The 24,709-nt window shown below is 42.7% G+C and overlaps 2 protein-coding genes across 2 annotated transcripts in view; one reads left to right on the top strand and one right to left on the bottom strand.

Moving 5' to 3' along the window:
* Nucleotides 1-24,709, top strand: part of LOC136445010 (nardilysin-like) — a 63,129-nt gene that overhangs the window by 36,691 nt on the left and 1,729 nt on the right. The window contains exons 5-42 of the mRNA XM_066442841.1: nt 8,556-8,656; nt 9,012-9,064; nt 9,445-9,518; nt 9,912-10,007; nt 10,361-10,483; nt 10,819-10,876; nt 11,023-11,056; nt 11,210-11,249; nt 11,691-11,760; nt 12,211-12,288; nt 12,560-12,680; nt 13,149-13,262; nt 13,353-13,457; nt 13,778-13,901; nt 14,023-14,055; nt 14,172-14,222; nt 14,473-14,516; nt 14,758-14,833; nt 15,039-15,090; nt 15,360-15,443; nt 15,854-15,920; nt 16,167-16,294; nt 16,540-16,699; nt 16,936-16,967; nt 17,679-17,743; nt 17,810-17,882; nt 18,025-18,093; nt 18,434-18,498; nt 18,709-18,781; nt 18,990-19,058; nt 19,264-19,402; nt 19,860-19,907; nt 20,385-20,437; nt 20,711-20,794; nt 21,396-21,486; nt 21,606-21,722; nt 22,079-22,168; nt 24,443-24,619. Of these exons, the coding sequence (XP_066298938.1) occupies nt 8,556-8,656; nt 9,012-9,064; nt 9,445-9,518; nt 9,912-10,007; nt 10,361-10,483; nt 10,819-10,876; nt 11,023-11,056; nt 11,210-11,249; nt 11,691-11,760; nt 12,211-12,288; nt 12,560-12,680; nt 13,149-13,262; nt 13,353-13,457; nt 13,778-13,901; nt 14,023-14,055; nt 14,172-14,222; nt 14,473-14,516; nt 14,758-14,833; nt 15,039-15,090; nt 15,360-15,443; nt 15,854-15,920; nt 16,167-16,294; nt 16,540-16,699; nt 16,936-16,967; nt 17,679-17,743; nt 17,810-17,882; nt 18,025-18,093; nt 18,434-18,498; nt 18,709-18,781; nt 18,990-19,058; nt 19,264-19,402; nt 19,860-19,907; nt 20,385-20,437; nt 20,711-20,794; nt 21,396-21,486; nt 21,606-21,722; nt 22,079-22,168; nt 24,443-24,619 (3,131 nt within the window). The remainder of the gene's footprint in view (nt 1-8,555; nt 8,657-9,011; nt 9,065-9,444; nt 9,519-9,911; nt 10,008-10,360; nt 10,484-10,818; nt 10,877-11,022; nt 11,057-11,209; nt 11,250-11,690; nt 11,761-12,210; nt 12,289-12,559; nt 12,681-13,148; nt 13,263-13,352; nt 13,458-13,777; nt 13,902-14,022; nt 14,056-14,171; nt 14,223-14,472; nt 14,517-14,757; nt 14,834-15,038; nt 15,091-15,359; nt 15,444-15,853; nt 15,921-16,166; nt 16,295-16,539; nt 16,700-16,935; nt 16,968-17,678; nt 17,744-17,809; nt 17,883-18,024; nt 18,094-18,433; nt 18,499-18,708; nt 18,782-18,989; nt 19,059-19,263; nt 19,403-19,859; nt 19,908-20,384; nt 20,438-20,710; nt 20,795-21,395; nt 21,487-21,605; nt 21,723-22,078; nt 22,169-24,442; nt 24,620-24,709) is intronic.
* LOC136444521 (uncharacterized) lies at nt 9-2,275 on the bottom strand. Its single transcript, XM_066442114.1, has 3 exons — nt 1,895-2,275; nt 1,203-1,328; nt 9-607 (listed from the first exon to the last, which is right to left on the bottom strand). Exons 1-3 carry the CDS (start codon nt 2,175-2,177, stop codon nt 9-11), a joined length of 1,008 nt encoding a protein of 335 aa, XP_066298211.1. The 5' UTR covers nt 2,178-2,275.

Below are 24,709 nucleotides of genomic sequence, written 5' to 3'. Positions count from 1 at the left end.
TTAGTGGCTTAAACCCAGAGGATTTTCCCATACAAGGAAATTGCCCTTTTCAGCATTCCATATGTAAATTTTTCTGTACCTTTCTTGAAGTAGTCCCTCCAAGCCCTGACGTCCTGCTCCAGCACCAGAGTCTTCACCACCAGCTGGTCTCCTCCCTCCAGGCCCCGCATCTCCTCAGTCAGCAGCAGCTCAGACAGGGTGGTGGAGAGATCCCCGCTTGTGCAGGAACCCCAGAAATGCTCAAATTTGGGTTCAGATTCAAATGTCAGAAACATAATAACGCAACCCCTGTATGTACTGACTATGATGGCATGTTGTTCTTCCACTTTGGCCCAAAGCTCATCAAATTTTCTGTCCAAGCTTTCTTGTGACAAAAATGCTTTTGCTCTCTCTAATGACTTAACTTTATTTTCCTCATACATGTAAAGTGCCTTCAGCTCTTCATCCCTCATTCTAGTCTTCAGTTGGAGAACCTGCTCATTTTGATACACTGTGGTCAAAAGATGTTGATTTGGAATGGTTAACTCACGGCCATGGGGCTGTTCTCCAATTGCTATATCAAAACTCCCTTGGAAGCCAGGGTAGATCGCCAGGGCCATGGGCATTGCTGAAAAACAAAGAATTTCAATCTTTGATTATTTTCAAAGTCTTCTAGTATCATAATTGTCTTTGAAGTTCAAATGAAATATTGGGTTACATTATGTACCCTTGTCCCTTAACAATCTACCTTTTTTGGGGAGTTAGATATTAATTTCACTTGACATTGGTTCATTTTGTTGTTTGTCCACACCAATAGGATCCTACAACTAATTTTGGAAAGATAGTGGGGAGATAATGTTGGCACCTGGCATGACCAAACCCATTGTTTAACCAAGACAGGGGGAGGAGAGGAGAAAATGTAAGCTACATTTAGTCTGTAGTGAAATCTGAACTTTGAGAGTGTCAAAATGATGAGAGGATTTGATCTGATTCAATAACCTATCAACCTAGTCCCTTGACCTCCCAAGGTGGACATGAAGTAGACATTCAATTATTAATATATAATAATAAGTGAATAAATAATTTGAAAGAAGGACAAGAAAAATGGACAACTTGATGGCTCTCAGCTGCTCTCAACCTGACAAAATTGCTTTAACCTTTTTGCCCACAAATGTATGACGTTTCATGCACTCAAAGTCCTTCCAGGGCCGGCATGTACTTACGTGGCATGAGGTTGTGATGGGCTTCAGTCATGGGGTCTGTCTGATGTAGACCTGCTGCTGCTGTTTCTGCCTCTGCTTGTGATTGCAATTGTACATGTGCTGTTGCTGCTTGTGCCTGTACATGTGCTGTGGATAGATGGCAACAAACATAAGATGGTGTTATTGTATATAGCCACTGCCATTTTTTAGTAAAAATTTGAGTTCTAATCTCATTTTGTAGAAGAACTTTATTGCATGATAATTGTTCATGGTACAAAGTATGGCAAGAATTTGTAAACATAATGTATTAATCCTGGTTAGTTAGTTGTTGTTGTTTTTAAATTTTGGAGGTTCTGTACTTAAAGACTGTGATGATTATAGAATTGTGAATGCTAAATATTAGCCTAAGAATAAGCAGTGCATGCATTTCTTGGGTTTATTCTGTTGTGTGGCTGGATGCAAACTTAGTTTCAATGCCCGAGTTTGTAGGAAAAAGAGGCATGAGTACTAGTGAGGATCATACCTTTGTATTCTTTGTTACTCATAGATCAACTAAATATAGAAAAAATAATGATTTGATAGTGATTTTTGCATGATACACCATGACATTGCATGTTGTCAAGTGTCTTATAAACAGGTCTTGTGCATAAATGTGTACTGGTACCATTTTTGTGAGTAACCAACATAATGATTATACAAATTGTCACACATACCTTGAAATTCCCTCCTCTGCTGTTGTTCCAGTTGCTCAGCTTCCTCTGCCAATCTTCCTTTCCCCAAACTTTTTAAAATCTGCACGAGTAACCCCAGGTCACCCATGCCAATCTTATTGTCTGCCTGCAGCATTTTGAAAATTTCAAGGGCCGACGCATGTTGTACTTTTGCCACTCCAAAAACGTCAGGGACAAGTAGGGTTCGTAGACTTTTGACATCTTCATCGGACAGGTTGTCAGAAATCTTCTGGTAGAGCTTGGTTAGAGGGGAAAGTTGGGCCATGGCTGCTGCCTGGACCTAGCAAGGTTTTCAGGTTTCTGAAAATACATACAAAAAATGATTTGGACTTGAATGGCTTCTCCTGAAATGAATGGCTACAAGTACTCGAATCTTAGGCATTTACTTGGCAGCAAAAATTAACTTCTCAACACCACAGATAACCAAACAGAGGTTAAAATGTCAAAGCCTCAAATTTTCCTCAATCATGAAATTGACTCAACAGTTGGTAAGGGCAGTGAGTTGAAAAACAACAAATTGGCCATCCTCACTGTGCACAAAGTATCAAAGAGACCTTTGACCTTACAGTTTTCATTTTCAAGGGGCTTCACAAATCTATGTTAATCAAAATATGTGACTAACGTTAACACAAGTTAATTATAGGTACAGTACAGAATATGATACTGCTTTAGATTTTTGCCCCATAACTGGTTTTCACAAGTCTTAAGACGAGTATAAAAACTCACCTGTTAAAGTTGGCTGTGGACCTTGGACATACTGGTCTGTGAGCATGTATCTCAGAGCATGCTGGGAAACCTGAGTTAATATTAACTTGACCTGTTTCCACAGCCAATAATATTAACTAGTCTGCTTCCCAGACTGAGGTCACACGTACACAGTCAGTCACATGCCAGACGATAACAGCTATTGTAAATGCATTAAGTTTGCGGGGATTTAATTTCGCGTTAGGGAGAAAATGATGTGTTTGCGGTGGTTTTAAGCTAATGTTTTAACAGCCAGTCAAAAACCAAGATAGCCATAAAATGGCCATGATTGTTGTGTACTGAAGAGACTTTGACCCTTATTTTGTGCTCCATTCCGACCAATTGACTGTGTAGTTACACTGTGGTGACTGCTATTCAGAGATTATTATGTCACTGAAGCCAACATAGAATGATCTAACAGGTAAGGAAAGAATATGGCATAGAATCCTCACCTGTTATAATGTTGGGTGTGGAACCTGGATATCCAGTTTCCTGCCAGGTAATAATTGTTCGGCCCAGAAATGTGGGTTAATATTAACCAGCCTGCTTCCCAAACTAAGGTCAAAGTGCACACTCAGTCACATACCAGACTTGTCACAGTGGTAAAAGTACAGAATCTGATGCAGTTTAATGTAAGCGTGCAAATATTTCATAAGGTGCTCTTAAATCCTACTAGATTTATCTATAACAACATCCATTGTACAGATACAAATGGTAAAAACTCATCATTTTATTGCAGCTAAATAGTTATTGACATAATCAATAATGAAGTGACATTGGATAAGTTGAAATGATCTTTTTTGTAAATGGTTTAACTGAGAACTAAAGTACGTAAAACAGTCAAATATGCTTGGTACTTAACAATCAATTAGTCTACCGTAAGACTTAAGTTACTACCAGTAACTTATTACATTATTCTGTAGGATATGAGAATTTGCTTTCGATCATGCATTACCACGTCCTATTCAATACACAGAAATGCAGATAAACCTTTTCATCATTTGTTCCAAATGCTCACTTACCAAAATTGTAACTAACATTAATGTTTATTGTTAGAAGTCCCTTAGATTTTTGGGTTATTTTCTGGCATGTCCGTCATTCTTCTAGTATTTTTTGCTATCTATGCAGTAGTTGCCACAATTATTAAGTTTGCAACAATTGTTAAGCACTAAACTTCAGAAAAAACATTTTATACATAATAGAACTAATTACAACATGCTATTCTGTCAACATTCAGTACTTCTGGTATCTTGTTACTTCACATTACAAAAAATTGCAATACTAAGTCTTGATTATAATTCAATCTATTGAGACATTTAATAATGTTACAAGTTACATGTGGGACCTTCACAACAGGATGATGATGATGATGATGATGATGATGATTATGATGATGATGAATGTTACAAGTACCACAAGTAGATAGTAGAGGGTCAAAACAGAACCACACATAACAGAACTATTATTGATGAATCAAAGAAAGTCATGATGTGAAAGGTTAGGAAAGAAGGACAGAAAAGCTGTCAGACTTAAGTATATAAACTGCCCTGGCTCCTTCTTTCAACATGTTTTAACAAAATTTTTAGACAAAACTGTCATCTGTTTTGAATAGACTCATTAAGGGTAATATCTGCTAGAAAAAATTATAGTAAGTGTAACACTTATTATAAGTGAGTAATAAGGGAATGACAGCCTCCATCTCTGGGACATTCTGTACGGTTACATGTATCTGTACTTCCTGATACAGTGGTCATTAGTATCAGCTACAAACACATGTCCATCCTCTGTCACAGCCACCCCGTGGGGTGCGTTCAGTTTGTCCCCATCACTGCTGATAGTCGACACCCAGGTGCCATCTGGGCGGAACACCTGAAGCTTCCTGACATGTTCTTGTGATTCTGATGAATCCATAACTACACAAGACCGACTGCCTCCATTTGCCAGAACTATGTTCCCCCTGCTGTCAGCTGACACCCCCTTAGGGCCCCACATGTCCTGTGGCTGATATCCCTTCTGACCAAACTGGTGTTTGAAGTTCAGATTCCTGTCAAACACCCGAACATGGTTGCACGTTATACTTACCGTAATGACGTTGTCTTCTTCGTCCACACAGACAGTAAGTACCTCGTCAGCTATCTGTGACTTCCCCACCAGTGTCCCATCTGCCTCAAATAGGTAAATGGGGCTGCTATTATCAGTTACAACAACCCTCCCATTCCTCTGCACTGCTAGGCCATACACATATAGGCCCGGATCTATGCAATATCCATCCAAAGGAAATTTGTTTATCAGTTCTCCTGATGGTGAGAATTTTCTTACATCCTTCATAGTTTTCACCACAATGGTGCCATCAGCCTGAACTGCAAGTCCTCTTACAAGACATTTAGTGGCTGTGGTTTGTGTAGAAAATGAATGACGAAAGTTCCCACTGAGATCAAACACCTGAACACGGTGGTTGTTAGTATCAGCCACATACAGCCTGTCCCCCCTGACTGCTACATCTAATGGCCAGGCAAACTGCCCCTGCTGGCTGCCCTTCTGCCCAAATCTCAGTACAGGGTTGTTACTGCCCACATTTACAATGACAGAACCAAGGTCCTGCTGGTTGCCAGACTTTATTACTGGGTTATTACTGCTTACATATACACTGAAAAAGATCTTTGTTATTTCACTCCCCATAGAAAGCCTCAGTGTGTGTTTCCCTGAAGTCTGAGGTCTCCACTCTGCACCCCAGACCCTCCTAGGCCTAACTCTGCTGGTTTGTCCCTTCCCTGCAGCTAGTGGGGGACTAGTGTGTGCTGTAGTCTGTATCAGGGTGGTTTTACCTGTGTGAAGCCAGTCGGGAGGAGGGGAGGTCACCTCTATCATTGGAGCAACATCACTACCTGTTGGACCCACAGTGCTGTCAGTTGTGACTGTGACAGAGCAGGGCAGACTCTCTACTGCCGGTCCTTCTATATCAATTGTGAGCCTAGTATGTGTAACATTTACAGACAAGCAACCTACAGAAATATTTGATAAATTCATGGGTTGGAAAGACACAATCCCACCAGCTACAATTACCCTGCTACCTGTTTGCTGTGAAGCCAGCAGCTGGAGCCTTTCTTCCATTTGTTGTCTTAGAAATAATAGTTCTGTGTTGCTATTGCGATCTAAAACATTTTGGCAGAACACAAGCCCTTCCTTTGTCTCCCTTAGTGCCCTCTCCTTTTCCTCTTTGTTATGAATGAGTCCATCTTTTTTGTCCTTCCCAAATCTGCGCACCTGGGTGATCATCTCCTCTTTTTCCTGCTCAAGTTTGGACATTAGCTTTATGTAGTGCTGTTGGATTTGCTTCTCTACTTGGTCACAGTTCCCTACTGTTTTTGTCAGTTCTCTGTCCAGGTTTTCCATTTCCCAATTTATCGTATAGACTTTTGCCTTGTTTTTTTTCATCAGACCTTCTATGAAGTTTTTATATTCTGGTACTACTTTGTCCAATTCTTTTGGGTCATGCTTTTCTCCTGGCCTGTCCTTGTGATTGTCTACAGTACAGTAAATGCAGACCAGACAATCACAGGGCACACAGTAAAAAGTCATACGCTGGTCCTTGTGTGTTGGGCAGTAAATCTGCCTGGCATATTGTGACCTCTTGTTGGCATTGTCAAGGTCATATGAGTCAATGATGACATGGTTCTTGAGTGCAGGTGTGTTCCTGTGGGTGCTGACACAGTTGTTACACAGCAGGAAAGTGCAGTCTCCGCACATCGCCGTAGCTTGGGTGCCCGACTTGCACATCTGACACAGAACACGCGACATCTTACTTTGTCTCAGCTTACTGAAGTCAAGCAGTTTGTTGATGTAGAAGTTACTTTTAAGTTTGTCCACGCCGCCTGCAAATACTGGGCACGGGAGCTTTACATCGGAGCGGCACACAGGGCACTTGAACCTTGTCCCTCCACTGTTGTTGGCAAAGGCTTCCACACATTTCCGACAGAAGGTGTGAAAACAGGGTAGAAGTTTTGGGTCCTCGTACAGACTCATACAAACTGTACAAGTCAGGAACTCCTCATCAAAATCGTCTTCAACACTCGCTGCTGCCATGCCTAAAACAATATTAAAGCACAACATTTTGGGAACTCTTGAAGCAGTAACTTTCGGCAGAATGGCCAGCCAAAATCACTGGCTAAAGTTGAGCAAAGAGAACTTTGACCTTTACCTTTCATGATTGAATTTAGCTTTTCTCCCCTGCAAACTGTGTTAACAAGAAGCTAACTGTAACATGTCTGCCTAAAGAAAACACATCTTAATTTCCAGCAAAAGTTCAGGAATGGTATACTATATCTGTTTGCACAATGATCACAGAAACCAACCTGTTTCTGTTAATGTCGAGTGTGGAACTTGGACTGTTCTATGGACAAGCACAATGTTCTCTCAAAGAATGCTGGGAAAATATGAGTTAATAATTGATATTAGGTCATCAATTTCTTCAGCCAAATCCATATGTACACAGTCAGGCAATGACAAGTGTTTGCTCATACCAGACCTTACACAGTTTTGCTGATCAAGAAGTCCAGTCACCTTACTTTTAATTTATCAAATGTACCATGCTCAGAATATTTCTGATTAAAGTTCTACCAACATTGGGTGTTTTTGAGGCTTGCACGGCCCTTTTTGCAAGATTTTACCCAAGGGGTAGAACGATTACACCCTAGGCTACTCTTACTTCTTATCTGCACATATTTTCAGCCCTAATTACTTAACTCAGAAAGCAAAGTTAACACTTTCACCATATAACAGTTACTGTAACTTGTTACCAATGGTAGCTGTCACCCATGCCATTGTCCGGGAACATTAACAGTGGGGTTGCTCTGACTTTAATAATTATGGAGTTAACCATGCACCTGCATTCATTTTTTAAAGAAGACAAAGTACATAATCTGGTTTAAGCACAATCTAAAGAAGTTTCCAACCAGGTATAAACCTTCTTCCTAGATTATAATGAAAGCTCATCTGTGTTGGTAATAATCATAATACAATGCTAAACTTTCTTCCAACACTCACGGATCGAATTTTCGACGACCACTGTCGCCTTCTTCAGGATCAATAAAGAATTCTGGACACTGAACAGGACTACTCTATGAGAGGTATAAAGGAGGCCATATACATCAGGGCACTCCAGCTGTCACTCAACAGAGACAGTGGGCGTTATAAACTTCCTGGCACGTTTGACCAATTGCTGACGTCACATATCCGCAATGACACGTGTCAATAAAGTCACGTGTCCGTAACTCTCGCGAGTTTACGTTCGGCAGTGATTGGTCATTATTGATCCTGAAGAAGGCGACAGTGGTCGTCGAAAATTCGATCCGTGAATACCTTAGTGTTGGAAGAAAGTTTATCATTGTATTATAAAACCTTCTTCCTGTTGCCTAACCCCAAATCCTAACAAATTTGGTGCCAAACAACCATAGCAGGCTGATGGTTAACTGGCAGGATAGAACCTAAATGCAGTGCTCACACACAGTGTTTTTGGTGATTCTGAATAGCATTATGACCTCCCCCCTTAGTATAATTCTGATCGTGATTATGTAACCAAGTGATCTTAACTTGCCGATAAATTCTCCAACATAGCTGCATAACAACTCTGCAATAGACAATAAAAGATAATGTTCTTTATTCAAAATTCTCCCAGTATTGTATGCCATCAAGTGACCTATTTTGTATGGAGTTTGACACACATCATGATTGTTTTCAATAGTTTTATCACATTCATGATTCTGTTAGTATGTATGCCTAAATGTGTGTCCAGTGGTGTTTATGTGCAGTATTGATATGACGATGACCATGATCTTCATGGTCCCACACCTATATTTCAGTGATGATTATGGACAGTAATGGTCTCACACCTGTGTTTCAGTGGTGTTTATGGGCAGTGAGAAGTACCCGGATGAGAACGCCTTCGACGTCTTCATCAAGAAACATGGCGGCAGCGACAACGCCTCTACAGACTGCGAGAGGGTGAGAGAGTTGTGATCTTACAACTATAAGAATTTTTTTGATCTAAGCTGGATTTGTTATTTTGTACGAGAAACATATTCCTTATCTATGCAAGTTAACAGTTAATCATGCAACTTGATAAGAATTCAAACAGCATCTGCTGTCTTTCATCAATGACTAAACGAGTTACCTGAACTCCAGTTAAGTCACTGACGAAGACAGCGGATTCTGTCTGAAACATCTGACCATTTATTTTATCCAGTTGATTCAGTGATTTTTACCTTTAGAGGCTTGTGTATCTTCTTACCTGGCTGTTTAACCTTCATTGATGATTGCTTATCTGTTTTAGTATGAAAACCCCTGTGTTTGTTTTCAGACAGTTTTCCAGTTTGAGATTCAGAGGAAGTTCTTTAAGGAGGCTCTGGACAGGTGAGCAGCGCTGTTATTACCTGATATGGCCTTAACATTTTTTATCTCTTAGCACCATTCTGGCTGTAAAGTTGAACTGTAATTGCCAAGTTAACACAAAAATTGGACTTACCAAAATTTTAGACTGTTCAACTCCATTCTATGTCAAGAGGAATTAAAGAGGCCATCTACATCCGGGCTTTACAAGCATCTCTCAACAGAGACGGGGGGCGCCACAGACTTTCTGCAACAAATGATCCACTGCTCACTGAGTCATGTGTGCTATCTGCATAACATGACTTCACAGAAGCAGTGGATCGCTCATTTCTTGACAAAGACTGGAGTTGAACAGTAGATCTAGATTTATTTGACTGAGGTTACAAATGTGTGTTCCCCTGCAGATGGGCTCAGTTCTTCATCTCCCCTCTGCTGAAGGTCGACAGTCTGGAGAGGGAGGTCAAGGCTGTGGACAGCGGTGAGACGCAGACTTGTTTGTGTGTTTGCATTTGTTTGATTTGGAGGGGAGAGGAGTCACTCTATCTTGTATAGTTTGGTCAAGACTCAACTGTTGTAAAGCTGAATAGTATCTGTTTGTGTTTACTACACAGTTTGCACACTAAGGTGAATTTGGATTGTTTTATAGTCTATTGTGAATTCACAAAGAGGAGCATTATATCTCTAGGAAGTATTTTGGTTTCTTTAATGATCATCATGATTTCTGAAGGTCAGATTCTTCTGAAATATGAAAGTGTTGTCCCACAACAGATGTCTTCTCCATGGTAAATATTTAATAAAGCTTGATGCTTTATGATATGATAATTGTAAAATCATGTTGATTTTACTTTGAAATTCTTTCCCCCCCTCCCAGAGTTCCAGATGAACCTGCCCGTGGACAGCTTCAGGAAGCAGCAGCTGTTCTCCACCATGGTCAAGGTCGGACATCCTATGGCCAAGTTCATGTGGGGTCAGTAGGGGTCAGGTTCATATGGGGCCAGTAAAGCAAGGGGCAAACACAATGTTAGAAGAATCATCTCAACCATCATGATGGTAATTTACATTCAGCCTTACAGCTTAATGGTTTAACAGTGCTGTATTTGAATTACAGTCTCTGCCACATAAGGCACATCTGCAAGCTAACTTAAAGTAGAAGAATTAGAATCCTGCCTCCTGTCTCTTGTGTTCTGATTCTATATTCCGTGTACTGAGTTCTGTGGTCTGAGTCTGAGTTCTGTGGTCGGAACAACATAATACAATTAGTACAGCATGAAAGATCACTCTTATTATACCTTAAATTTTGTTTCTGCCCCCCTGTCCCAGGAAACCTGGCGTCCCTGAAGCAGCAGCCGGAGGAGCGGGGTATCAACGTGCACCAGCGGCTGGGCGAGTTCAGACGGAGGTTCTACTCCGCCCAGTACATGACTCTGGCCGTGCAGTCCGCAGGTGGGAAGCTTAACTCTTCTTTTGTCATGGGGAGATTGATAAGCCTAAGTTTTTGTTTTAGCCTTACCTCAAACATGGTTTACTGTTGGCTTCTTTGTGATTCTTTAGATGAAACAAGGACCACTTTTCAAGCTCTCTTTGAAAGTCTGTCAATTCTGATGACAATAAATTACTTTCAGATCAGAAGTTATTCCCGGCACTGCTTGACAATGTTACATATTACATACTGAATTAAAGGAAACTTTTCTTTGTATTCATGACTGCTGATCTAGGCGATGACATTAGGTGATAACAAACTGGTTCTGTATTTATAAGTCCATGTTTTTTCACCACAGAGTCCCTGGACACACTGGAGGAGTGGGTCAGAGAAGTCTTCTCTGCAGTACCCAACAAGTATGCTAGAGGTCCTTCTTTTGCTTATCAATAAGAAATTGCCATTGATTTCCAATTGATATCTGTTTTCTTTCATGCCATCATTTTCCATGATTATAAGTCATAGAAACAACTGCTCAATACCTTGTTGTCTGCCTTTTTTCCAGTGGTTGTCCTGCTCCAAACTTTGATGACTACAAGGTATTACAATAGGAATTTATACTGAATGCCGTGTGATACAGCAATGCCCCTAAATTTGTTTGTTCCATCCATACTTCTGATAATGTTGTTTGAAGAAAAATGACTCCTAAAGAAATGTTAGGATAATAATCATTGAACTCTCTAATGTTGCAGGACACCTTTGATACCCCCAACTTCTACAAGCTGTACAAAAGTAAGGATATTGTCAAATCTCCTTAGAAGAAGTGTTTGGACTGTTACTTGGGTAAATGATAGATGCAAAAATAGACACAAAGAGTTTGACCATGTATTGCTCTGTTAGTTGTGTGGACATACCATCCCTCACTGAAGTAATCGAATTTGATAATAAGCAGGTAAACTATGTTTGTGTACCATGATATGTTAACTTTCCATGGCTCTGCATTTTCACTTTCTCTGTCATGATCAAGAAGAGCCAGATGTATCATCACTCCATCCTTGTTAGTCATGTAGATAAGTAAAGTAAACTCATCTGTTCCTGTCCCCCTGCAGTGGTGCCAGTGAAGTAATTAAGTTAGCAGCTGAACAATGTTTAAAATTTGTCTTTTTCATGACTCCATCCTTGTTAGTACACATAGATAAGTAAGGCAAATTCATCCATCCTTGTCCCCTGCAGTGGTCCCTGTGAAGTCCGTGAACCAGCTGGAGATCACCTGGTCTCTGCCCTGCCAGATGAGGCACTACAGGTCAGGGGTCATGTTGTACTACTGAGTGTTTTGTCCTCAAGTTGTGCTATTCATCTAGTATGCACATCTGACATCTGTATTCTTAACAGTAGAGATGATAACTGTGCATAGACTCCTGTGCTTGATCATTTTAAGTAGGTGTCTACCATTTGGATGCTAAGAGTGGTGACTCTAAGGCTGCTTAGACCAGGTGTCTTTACAGTAGTTTCTATAAAAGGTGACTCTAAGCACTACAGGTGAGTCACAAAGTACTGAGTCTTTTGGCCTGTTTTGCTGAAGGGTAGGATTTTGTGCTTGTGATTATTATGCTATAAGTAGAGGCCTACCACCTGTATGCTAACAGTGGTGACAGGCACTGAAGAGCAGCTTTGGCAGCTTTCTTCACAGCAGTCTCCATAAAAGGTTACTCTAGAAAAAAGCTGTCAATCACGCCCTTATTTCTCCCCCCAGAGTGAAGCCGCTGCACTACCTGGGCTGGCTGCTAGGGCACGAGGGGACCGGCAGCATCTTCAACCTACTCAAGAAGAAGTAAGGATTTCATTCCTTGACCAGTGAATAACTTTGAAGTAATGACACAATGCAGCTATATATCTTATATATGTCTAAGAGAATTATCATAAACTGGCACTCAGCACACATTGAATCTTGTTTCTAAAGTAGACAATCACTTTTACACTAAGATCATTTTCATTTTCTTTCTTTTGTTATGATTGACACGTGTCAAACTGTACATCATACAATATCTACAGCTAACTGAGAATTTTGTGAACACGTTGTAACTGACTGTCCTGTGTTTCAGAATGTGGGCACTGGGGCTGTACGCAGGTAACAACGAGCTGGGGTTCGAGCACAACAGCACCAACGCTGTCCTCAACGTCGTCGTGGTTCTTACAGACGACGGGCTCGCTCACGCCAAGGAGGTGAAGGCTTAAAGATATGTTGCTTGTGCTGAAGGACAATCTGTTTCTTTTTCTCTGGTGTTCCAACTGTTGATGACTTCTCTGTTAATATAATTGTTAACTAACCATATGCGTTAAAAGTTTGTCTGTAGCTGTATCCAAGTCTATCATCAATAATAAGTTATGTTTGAACTACGTAGGCTTATGTAGCATCTGTTCTTTTTTGTTTCAACTTGGAACTTGGAAATTTCCTGTTAGTGAAAATTCCTTATATTTGCTTTTGCAACATCAATCATTCGCGAGCATCAGGAACTGATGCATAGCGGCTACAGACATGCGTAGCTAGGTCACGCCAGGTTTGTCTGCTCTCGGCGTAGACCCTCCAGTCGGTTCTTGCTCTTGCAACATGAAGCAGATGAATTGAGAACGGTAATTTGAAAGTATACTTCAAGTCTTGAAAAATGTCGGTTCTGTTGTTGTTTGTTGCAGGTGATCACAATAGTGTTCCAGTACATCTCCATGCTACAGAGAATGGGGCCCAGCCGGAGAGTTTATGAGGAGATTCAGACTATCGAGGACAAGGACTTCAGGTTCAAGGACGAGGTCAGTATGTGAACTTGGCTTATATTCTCATTTTGCTTATATTCTCATTATGATGCATGTAATTCAAACTGATCATGTTTCCCTCCCCAGACGGACCCTATAGACTATGTGGAGAACGTGTGTGAGAACATGCAGATGTACCCGCCCCAACACTACCTCACAGGGGACATTCTCATGTTTCAGTATGATCAACAGGTAAGTCACATGTAGTTCCTTCAGGTAAGTCACACCTGCACACATGTCAACTCTACCTCACCAGGGACATCCTTATGTTTTTGTACAAAAGTTAAGTCGCACCTGTAAGGGCCCATCTGTAATCACCTGTGCTCGCCCCGACACTGACAGAAGTACTTTTTGTCTCAGACCTGGTTCTAATTGTTATTTAGATAAAACAACCAAAAAATTGAACTGGAATTCCTTCTTTTACTGTATGACACTGGCCTCTATATGATAGTGTACAGCATTGATATCAAATTTTGCTCTCAGTCTTTTTCTTTGCTGTATGTCCCCTCCAGGTGCTAGCGGAGGTGCAGAACCTGCTGACCCCTGACCGGGCCAGCCTGCTGCTGGTGTCACCACAGTTCAAAGGGGAATGTGATCTCAGGGAACGCTGGTTTGATACCCCCTACTGTGTCTCAGGTGAGAACCACTGGAACTCTGGTTTGATGTCCCTTCAATTCAAGCTTTCCCCTAAGCAAAAACTTTAAGATAAAAGAATTACCTCAGGGATTGAAATTGAGATTGTCTTGTTTTCTTGCAGACATTCCCAATGACTGGAAGGAAGCATGGAAAGGTATGTCCTTTCAGTCATTACTATATTAAGCCAATTTTAACATGACTTAGAAATCCTTCATGGAACTTTGCTGCGCCATGTATTTTTGATGACCACAGCTGATTTTCCTGTTTCAGATCTCCCAGAGAACCCGGAGCTCCACCTGCCTGCTGAGAACAGGTTCATAGGTCAGGGAACTCAGTTGAATACTCAAAAATTTCTCTGTGCTTTATTGCAAATTCTGTGCCTCAAATCTGTAACTGGACATTCACTGATGGCCAAATATCTACTGGTAGGCAACTTTCATATGTTAAAGGCAATTGCTTGTATTACAATCAAAACTGTGATACATTGCTATGATTGCAATAGATATACATGTATCAATAACTGAAGCACCTTCAAGTGCACTGAAGTATTGATGTCTTTTGTCTCTGACAGCAAAGGACTTTTCACTTAAGGAACATGATCTTAAAGACTCCAAGGTATGTCTTTAATGTCTTCTGCTCTTCACATCTTAGATAACGCTTCTAGGTTTGTGACTTTTTTAATGACTTTTTGAAGTTGATTGAGCAATTTGCACATTTTGTGTTCTTCCTCTTTATTTGATTATATCCTAACATATTAACCAATTGATATATTCTCTGATAGATACCAACGTTATAAAGATACAGTTACCAGACAGAGATTTATTTTCCTGACTGCCCCCCCCCCCCCTTCCTGCAGTACCCAAAGAAGATCCTGGACACCCCCCAGAGCAGATTATGGTACAGGCCGGACACAAAGTTCCACCAACCCAAAGGTACATGTACATACCACTGACTGATGACAAGTTGTTCTCTAAAATCCTGTATATGTTTATGGTTATTGAAATCTCAATAATGTTAATTGATCAATTGATGACTGAATTGTATTAGATATTTGAAGATAATTTAAAGTGATTTTGCTTTGAAATTCAGATATTTTGAACTTGATTTACTAAACTTAGTTTTCTGTCATTTTCCCAGCTTATGTACATTTCTACCTCAAGTCCCCTCTCATAGGAAGAACTCCACAAAGGTAGGGGATGGTTTTACTCTCAAACTTGTGCTGAGGATTTGTGGTCCTCATGAGGAAAAAAATCATTTAAGTCAAGAAAGAGAGGTACTCAACCAGGATATTGCACTGCAACCATAGTAACAGTTACAAGTTACACATATATTCTTGGATGAATGTCTAACATTATGTAGATATAACAGAAAGTGTGAAACATGTTCCAAAGCTGTTTGTGAATCGCATGTTTGCTGATGATCATGAACCACAATGTAAATGTTTCCCCCCTGTTCCAGTGTTGTTCTGCTGGACCTGTTCCTGAATCTGCTGGCCCAGAACCTGACAGCCGTGGCGTACGACGCTGATGTCGCACAACTCTCGTAAGTCTAGTGTACATGCACACTAGTCACTCTGCAATGGTCATACTTACACTATTATGCACCAACCTGTCCCTGGTGCTGAGTGGCACTCCCACATACACAGTGAACCTGCTGGGACACAACTAGTGTAGGTCTGATCCACACATATGCTGATGTGTGTTTTGTACTGGTCACTTTCAGACTTACTCAGCTACACACACCCTCTCCTTGGTGCTGAATTACATTCGCACTAACACTGCTTCCAAGTTTTGGTATTGAACAAAACATTCACTGTAACTTTTAAGTCCCTGAAGCTGAATGACATTCACCCCACTACCCTGTGCTCATTGCACTTTTTTGAGTTATGTTATTATTGTATAAAATTCTGATTGAAATGCTGCATATTAACCAGAATTTGTGTTATTTCATAGGTACAAGTTTGTTGCTGAAGACTCTGGGATGGTCATCAAACTTAGTGGCTTCAATGAGAAGCTGCCTGTAAGTCCATGGTTTTCCTTTGGTCAGATTTATATTTGCGGGGTGTCTGCAAAAAAAATGAATTGTTCCTTTGGTATTGGTGAAGAGGAATAAGATTTTCTTTTGGTAGCAGATAGATGTTTTCCTATGGGTGTAAAAAAAAATTGCATTTTACATTTTCCAATATATAACTAAAAGGTATCAAAGTTAAGTTAGAGTATGACCTAACCCCTCACATGTTGCATACACCTCCTCCCCCTTCCTTAGCTGCTGTTTGAGACAATCGTTGACTACATGGCAGACTTCAGTGTGTCTGAGGAAATGTTCCAGGCTGTTAAAACTCAGCTGAGACGTTCTTACTACAACCACGTCATCAAACCCATGCAGCTCGTCAGGTACATGTTTCAGATGAGCCCAAAATATATCTTACCTTCATCAACGTGCTACTCAGATGGTTACCTTAGTTACTGGAAGTACTTCAGATGAAAGATTATGTGTTCGTGCCTTTTCAAATTCAAAGAAATGGGGATGTGATGAGTAACTATGGTAAATGAAGGAGGTAATGCATGTTTAATGTTTATAGTGTCCTATCCTCCCAGTTTAGAAGACATGAAGTCTTTACATGTCCATGTTTCTGCAGAGACGTTCGTTTGTCCATCCTGGAGAAAACCAAGTGGACGACGCTGGACAAGCGGCAGGCGATGCGCCCCCTGGAGAGGGAGGATGTACTGCAGTTTGTTGATCAGTTCAGGAGGAAGCTGTACGTGGAGGGGCTGGTACAGGGGAACTACACACACAAGGTGGGACTTAAAATCTTACTATAGCTACATTGTGATAACCCCCCTCCCCACTACAACCTTCTGATAAAACAGCCATTAAGTGCATTGTTGTGGTGTTAAAGGATAAATAGACAGAAAGTACCATTGTCTGCATATGTACAATGAGAGTGTGTCTTTTGTATGGAGTGATTGTCAGTCAATGTCTTCATATCTGTGGAAGTAATTCCAACTGAAAACTTTCTCTTCCTTCCTTGCAGGAGGCTCTGAAGTTTGAGGAATATCTCGTACGGTGAGTTCAGTCGATTTGCATGGTCATAGTTTCTACATCTACATATGATACAGCATTTATAATTTCTGTCATGCAAAGGATTGTTTTGAGATTCCATATTCCTAGTGTCTTTCTGTTACATCTTGTCTGTACTTTTATATATTACTTGCCTCTCAATAAGCTATCTTGTGGCCCCAACCCCCAGACCCTGATAGTTTGTCTGTGATTGATGCATGTTTTTCTGCCTCACAGTGAGCTGAGCTGCGTCCCCGTACCCACTGAGTGCTTATGTATAGGTTTAATGTTTTAACCCAGTAAGCTATCCTGCAGGCCTATTTCCCTGATAGTTTGTCCGTGTTTCAGTGTGTCATTTTCTACCCCTCAGCAAGCTGTCCTGTGCCCCCCTGCACCAGACCCTGATAGTTTCTCTGTGATTGATGCATGTTTTTCTGCCCCACAGTAAGCTGTCCTGCGCCCCTGTCCCCCGTACCCTGCTGCCAGGCTTGAGGGTGATGCAGGTCCCCTGTATGTGAGACACACAGCTAATGTCCATGCTTAGTGTACTATGTTTAATGTTTGTTGTATTTGCCCCTCAGTAAGCTATCCTGCGCCCCTGTCCCCCGTACCCTGCTGCCAGGCCTGAGGGTGATGCAGGTCCCCTGTATGTGAGACACACAGCTAATGTCCATGCTTAGTGTACTATGTTTAATGTTTGTTGTATTTGCCCCACAGTAAGCTATCCTGCGCCCCTGTCCCCCGTACCCTGCTGCGGGGCCTGAGAGTGATGCAGGTCCCCTGTGAAGTTTGTCCATGCTTAGTGTACTATGTTTTATTGTTTGTTGTACATTGTATTTGCCCCCCAGTAAGCTGTCCTGCGCCCCTGCGCCCCTGTGCCCCGTACCCTGCTGCGGGGCCTGAGGGTGATGCAGGTTCCCTGTATGTGAGACAGACAGCTAATGTCCATGCTTAGTGTATGTTTAATGTTTGTTGTATTTATCCCCAGTAAGCTGTCCTGCGCCCCCCTGTACCAGACCCTGATAGTTTCTCTGTGATTTATGCATGTTTTTCTGCCCCCCAGTAAGCTGTCCTGCGCCCCTGTCCCCCGTACCCTGCTGCAGGGCCTGAGGGTGATGCAGGTCCCCTGTATGTGAGACAGACAGCTAATGTCCATGCTTAGCGTAACTATGTTTAATGTTTGTTGTATTTGCCCCTCAGTAAGCTATCCTGCGCCCCTGTCCCCCGTACCCTGCTGCCAGGCTTGAGGGTGATGCAGGTCCCCTGTATGTGAGACAGACAGCTAATGTCCATGCTTAGTGTACTATGTTTAATGTTTGTTGTATTTGCCCCTCAGTAAGCTATCCTGCGCCCCTGTCCCCCGTACCCTGCTGCCAGGCTTGAGGGTGATGCAGGTCCCCTGTATGTGAGACACACAGCTAATGTCCATGCTTAGTGTACTATGTTTAATGTTTGTTGTATTTGCCCCACAGTAAGCTGTCCTGCGCCCCTGTCCCCCGTACCCTGCTGCCAGGCTTGAGGGTGATGCAGGTCCCCTGTGAAGTTTGTTCATGCTTAGTGTACTATGTTTTATTGTTTGTTGTACATTGTATTTGCCCCCCAGTAAGCTGTCCTGCGCCCCTGCGCCCCTGTGCCCCGTACCCTGCTGCGGGGCCTGAGGGTGATGCAGGTCCCCTGTATGTGAGACAGACAGCTAATGTCCATGCTTAGTGTACTATGTTTAATGTTTGTTGTATTTGCCCCCCAGTAAGCTGTCCTGCGCCCCTGCGCCCCTGTGCCCCGTACCCTGCTGCAGGGCCTGAGGGTGATGCAGGTCCCCTGTATGTGAGACAGACAGCTAATGTCCATGCTTAGCGTAACTATGTTTAATGTTTGTTGTATTTGCCCCTCAGTAAGCTATCCTGCGCCCCTGTCCCCCGTACCCTGCTGCAGGGCCTGAGGGTGATGCAGGTCCCCTGTATGTGAGACACACAGCTAATGTCCATGCTTAGTGTACTATGTTTAATGTTTGTTGTATTTGCCCCACAGTAAGCTGTCCTGCGCCCCTGTCCCCCGTACCCTGCTGCCAGGCTTGAGGGTGATGCAGGTCCCCTGTATGTGAGACAGACAGCTAATGTCCATGCTTAGCGTAACTATGTTTAATGTTTGTTGTATTTGCCCCTCAGTAAGCTATCCTGCGCCCCTGTCCCCCGTACCCTGCTGCAGGGCCTGAGGGTGATGCAGGTCCCCTGTATGTGAGACACACAGCTAATGTCCATGCTTAGCGTAACTATGTTTAATGTTTGTTGTATTTGCCCCTCAGTAAGCTATCCTGCGCCCCTGTCCCCCGTACCCTGCTGCAGGGCCTGAGGGTGATGCAGGTTCCGCTGGGCGACCACGTCTGCCGCTTCAAGTCTTTCCACAGGAGCGACGCTAACTCCGTCATCACCAACTACTACCAGGTAATCACTAACTCATCAATAACTAACCAGGTAACTCATCACTAACTACTACCAGGTAAGACCATGTTCCTCTCTCTCTCTCTCATCTTTCCCTGGTTCTACATCTTAACTTAAGAGAAGTAAGGGCAAGTCTGAAGAACTTCTTAGAAATAATCTGGCTCAAATCCCCAATTGTGACACCATTTTGAAGCTGCTGCAATTACATGTTTTGCGCCTCGCATTTGGCTCTTGTTCCTCGCCAGGAATCCATGTCCAATGGTCACTTATTGACCCCATTGGGGCAGACTAAATCTAACGAGGCTGGATCCCACCATTTCTCAGAACACTTCTTCTGCAGTTCTCCATTCTCCAGTTATTTTAGGACAGGGTGCTAGCAGGATGGCATTATACTTATGTTGTGTGACCTATGATAAAACAGCATAGCCTGTGCTGACCTGCTGTTGTGTTGTTCCCCCAGTCGAGTCCAGGAGACATCCGCAGACTGATGCTTATGGAGCTGCTGGTGGTGAGTCTGTTGCTGCTGTTGTCAGACATTACAAAGTGTACATTATCATTCAGTACTTTGCTATTACAAAAAAACAGTATGCTGCTGATGTTGAGTGGTCCAGATATTGTAGTCACATGATAGAGCTTTGAACAATGCTAGAAGTTGAATATGTAAGAGCCTTGGTGTGACAAGAGTTCCTATGATAACCGCCCACTGCTGCGGTTAAGTTACACCTGCTGAACAGTACAGAATTATACAGACAATAAGTATTACTGTGGGAGTCGGCAGTCTCTTTAATAGGGTATGCATGTATCTTAACAACAGTCAGCACTAACTTAACATTCTGATACTGTAACAGTTAAACAATATTTCTTTCCGTACCAAACCATGAAAGTATAATAGTTCCTTTATTTAGTCATATTTACTTCTTACTTTGTGCTCATGACATTGTGCTCTCATTTTTTTCTGATCTTTCTGTTGTTTCCCTACATGTAGATGCTGATGGAAGAACCGTGTTTTGACTACCTCAGAACTCAGGAACAACTAGGGTAAATGTGGAATCGATGTATTTTCTTTTGTTGTAACCACAAAACGTTTGTTGTACAATTGCTAAAATCAGTCTGATCAGAACCTTGATGACAACAATTAACAATTGTTAGATGGGCATGGAAATAGATTAATTACCACGTTAGGGCAAGACAGATGGAACATTACATAGATGTACATTATAGACTGAGCGACATGGATAGTTTTTCTTGTAATGGATTCCTTCATGTATTGTCAACCTGTTATTGACATGCTTGAAATCCCCCCCTCCTCAGCTATGCAGTTTTCCCCACCTGTCGGGACACGGCAGGAATCCTGGGCTTCTCTGTCACAGTCCAGACTCAGGCTACTAACTTCAGGTGAGGTTATGCTGTACTACAGTCATACAACATAACTATAACCTAATATCACGTCTATAAACAGTCCAGACTCAGGCTACTAACTTCAGGTGAGCTATCATTTACTACAGTCACATAATAATTATATCATTAAGCTAATATCACGACTGGGAACAGTCCAGACTCAGGCCACGAACTTCAGGTGAGGCTACAATGTACTACCATCATATAACATACATGTACTTATAACCTAAAATAATGTACTACAGTCATATAGCTTAATTATAACCTAAAACACTTCTAGAAACAGTCCAGACTCAGGCTACTAACTTCAGGTGAAGCTATGCTGTACTACAGTCATACAACATACATGTAACTATATTAACCTAATATCACGTCTGGAAAGAGTCCAGACTCAGGCAACTTCAGTTGAGCTTCATCTAACTTGTATTCCAACACTGAGTGAAGGGTGATTGAGAAATGCATGATTGATTTTGATTTATATGTTATTTATAAGAAGTGAAAAAGTTTATGGGTCTACAACACATAATGCACTTTTACACTTGATATATAACAGTAACTCACAAAAGAGACTTGAGATTGATACTTTTATTATTTCTAGTGTCACAGAAGCCAACGCCAAGATGGAGAAATTTCTTGAGGAGTTTGACAAAATCTTAAAGAACATGACAGAGGAGAACTTTGCTGCACAGGTGAGTCCTAGTTTCCTATTACCTGATCACCTTGTTGTTTACACCTACAGGTAACAGCCCTGGTGAGGGGGTGAAGTCTGCCATCCCTGATTACCTTTTGTTATCATTTAAACCTACAGGTAACGGCCCTGGTGACCCTGAAGCTGTGTGCTGACCTTCACCTCGGGGAGGAGGTCGATCGGAACTGGGAGAAGATCGTGGATCAGACGTACCTGTTCAACCGGCTGGAGAGGGAGGTGGGACTTTGAACAGGTCTATTGCATGTATATGTAAACAAAGTTGAACCACACAAACCGTTTTCTTCATAGGAGCGAGTTTGCTCGCAAAAAATGTCATTGCGCATGTCTGTAAAGAACAGAATGTGTTTGAACCACACTGCATTTGTGTGGAAAATCCCGCTATGGCAAATCAGTTTGTGTGGTTCAAGTTCAAATGTATTCATTTTGCTTTGCTATTTGCCAGTTGAACATGAAACATTACAGGTTTTGCTGACTGGTAGCTTTCTTGAACGAGGTTTATTGTACAAGTAATCTAAACCAGGAGGCAGGTAAAAGGATGAAACTTAAGTCATGATTTTTTCCTGTCTCCGCAGATTTCTGCTCTACATGACATCACCCTGGGTCAGCTGCAGGACTGGTACCAACAACACTCCTTCACAGACAGGCACAAACTCAGCATACAGGTCAGTACCAACAACACGCCTTTGCAGACAGGCACAAACTCAGCATACAGGTCAGTACCAACAACACGCCTTTGCAGACAGGCACAAACTCAGCATACAGGTCAGTACCAACAACACGCCTTTGCAGACAGGCACAAACTCAGCATACAGGTCAGTACCAACAACACGCCTTCGCAGACAGGCACAAACTCAGCATACAGGTCAGTACCAACAACACGCCTTTGCAGACAGGCACAAACTCAGCATACAGGTCAGTACCAACAACACGCCTTCGCAGACAGGCACAAACTCAGCATACAGGTCAGTACCAACAACACGCCTTCGCAGACAGGCACAAACTCAGCATACAGGTCAGTACCAACAACACGCCTTTACAGACAGGCACAAACTCAGCATACAGGTCAGTACCAACAACACGCCTTTACAGACAGGCACAAACTCAGCATAGAGGTCAGTACCAACAACACGCCTTCACAGACAGGCACAAACTCAGCATACAGGTCAGTACCAACAACACGCCTTTGCAGACAGGCACAAACTCAGCATACAGGTCAGTACCAACAACACGCCTTCGCAGACAGGCACAAACTCAGCATACAGGTCAGTACCAACAACACGCCTTCGCAGACAGGCACAAACTCAGCATACAGGTCAGTACCAACAACACGCCTTCACAGACAGGCACAAACTCAGCATACAGGTCAGTACCAACAACACGCCTTCACAGGCACAAACTCAGCATACAGGTCAGTACCAACAACACGCCTTTACAGACAGGCACAAACTCAGCATACAGGTCAGTACCAACAACACGCCTTCACAGACAGGCACAAACTCAGCATACAGGTCAGTACCAACAACACGCCTTCACAGACAGGCACAAACTCAGCATACAGGTCAGTACCAACAACACGCCTTCACAGACAGGCACAAACTCAGCATACAGGTCAGTACCAACAACACGCCTTCACAGACAGGCACAAACTCAGCATACAGGTCAGTACCAACAACACGCCTTTACAGACAGGCACAAACTCAGCATACAGGTCAGTACCAACAACACGCCTTCGCAGACAGGCACAAACTCAGCATACAGGTCAGTACCAACAACACGCCTTTGCAGACAGGCACAAACTCAGCATACAGGTCAGTACCAACAACACGCCTTCACAGACAGGCACAAACTCAGCATACAGGTCAGTACCAACAACACGCCTTTGCAGACAGGCACAAACTCAGCATACAGGTCAGTACCAACAACACGCCTTCACAGACAGGCACAAACTCAGCATACAGGTCAGTACCAACAACACGCCTTTGCAGACAGGCACAAACTCAGCATACAGGTCAGTACCAACAACACGCCTTCACAGACAGGCACAAACTCAGCATACAGGTCAGTACCAACAACACGCCTTTGCAGACAGGCACAAACTCAGCATACAGGTCAGTACCAACAACACGCCTTCACAGACAGGCACAAACTCAGCATACAGGTCAGTACCAACAACACGCCTTTGCAGACAGGCACAAACTCAGCATACAGGTCAGTACCAACAACACGCCTTCACAGACAGGCACAAACTCAGCATACAGGTCAGTACCAACAACACGCCTTCGCAGACAGGCACAAACTCAGCATACAGGTCAGTACCAACAACACGCCTTTGCAGACAGGCACAAACTCAGCATACAGGTCAGTACCAACAACACGCCTTTGCAGACAGGCACAAACTCAGCATACAGGTCAGTACCAACAACACGCCTTCACAGACAGGCACAAACTCAGCATACAGGTCAGTACCAACAACACGCCTTCGCAGACAGGCACAAACTCAGCATACAGGTCAGTACCAACAACACGCCTTTGCAGACAGGCACAAACTCAGCATACAGGTCAGTACCAACAACACGCCTTTACAGACAGGCACAAACTCAGCATACAGGTCAGTACCAACAACACGCCTTTACAGACAGGCACAAACTCAGCATAGAGGTCAGTACCAACAACACGCCTTTACAGACAGGCACAAACTCAGCATACAGGTCAGTACCAACAACACGCCTTTACAGACAGGCACAAACTCAGCATACAGGTGTGTGGAGCTTCAGTACTTTGAGAGGTTGTTTGCATCTTTGTTAGTAGTACTGCTTTCTAAACATGAAAAGTAACAGACTACCTAAACATGGTACAAACGATGAATGTAGAGCAGAACAGAACAGCAAATCAACAATCCGCTGTTTGAGTTTGATTGCATCTCTATTGTTGCCCAGGTTGTGGGGGAGGGGGGCAACGAGGCTCTGACCAAGGTCAGGGAAGGTCAGGAGGAGGACATGGACGCTGAAGATGACAGTGACTCAGCAGATGATGATGATGATGAAGATGATAGTGAGGAAGAAGATGAGGAGGATGAAGAGGAGATGGAGGAAGATTGTCCGGACACCAACGGGGTTTGTTGTTCCTCTCCATCTCTGATCAAGTTTTGAATGTTTAAAGATGTATCAAGCATGACACACACGCTAGTCTGCACATTCCAGCAC

Source organism: Branchiostoma lanceolatum, chromosome 11, assembly GCF_035083965.1.
Source record: "Branchiostoma lanceolatum isolate klBraLanc5 chromosome 11, klBraLanc5.hap2, whole genome shotgun sequence".
NCBI classification, from domain to species: Eukaryota; Metazoa; Chordata; class Leptocardii; order Amphioxiformes; family Branchiostomatidae; genus Branchiostoma; species Branchiostoma lanceolatum.
The sequence above is the reverse complement of the archived record's forward strand: the minus strand, read 5'-3'. Positions and strand labels throughout refer to the sequence as shown.

Coding starts and splice junctions, on each gene's coding strand:
- LOC136444521 (XM_066442114.1), bottom strand. CDS start 2,177: ATGGCCCAACTTTCCCCTCTAACCAAGCTCTACCAGAAGATTTCTGAC. Junction 1,329..1,894: donor GCAGAGGAGGGAATTTCAAG/GTATGTGTGACA, acceptor ATCTATCCACAG/CACATGTACAGGCACAAGCA. Junction 608..1,202: donor CCATCACAACCTCATGCCAC/GTAAGTACATGC, acceptor TTTGTTTTTCAG/CAATGCCCATGGCCCTGGCG.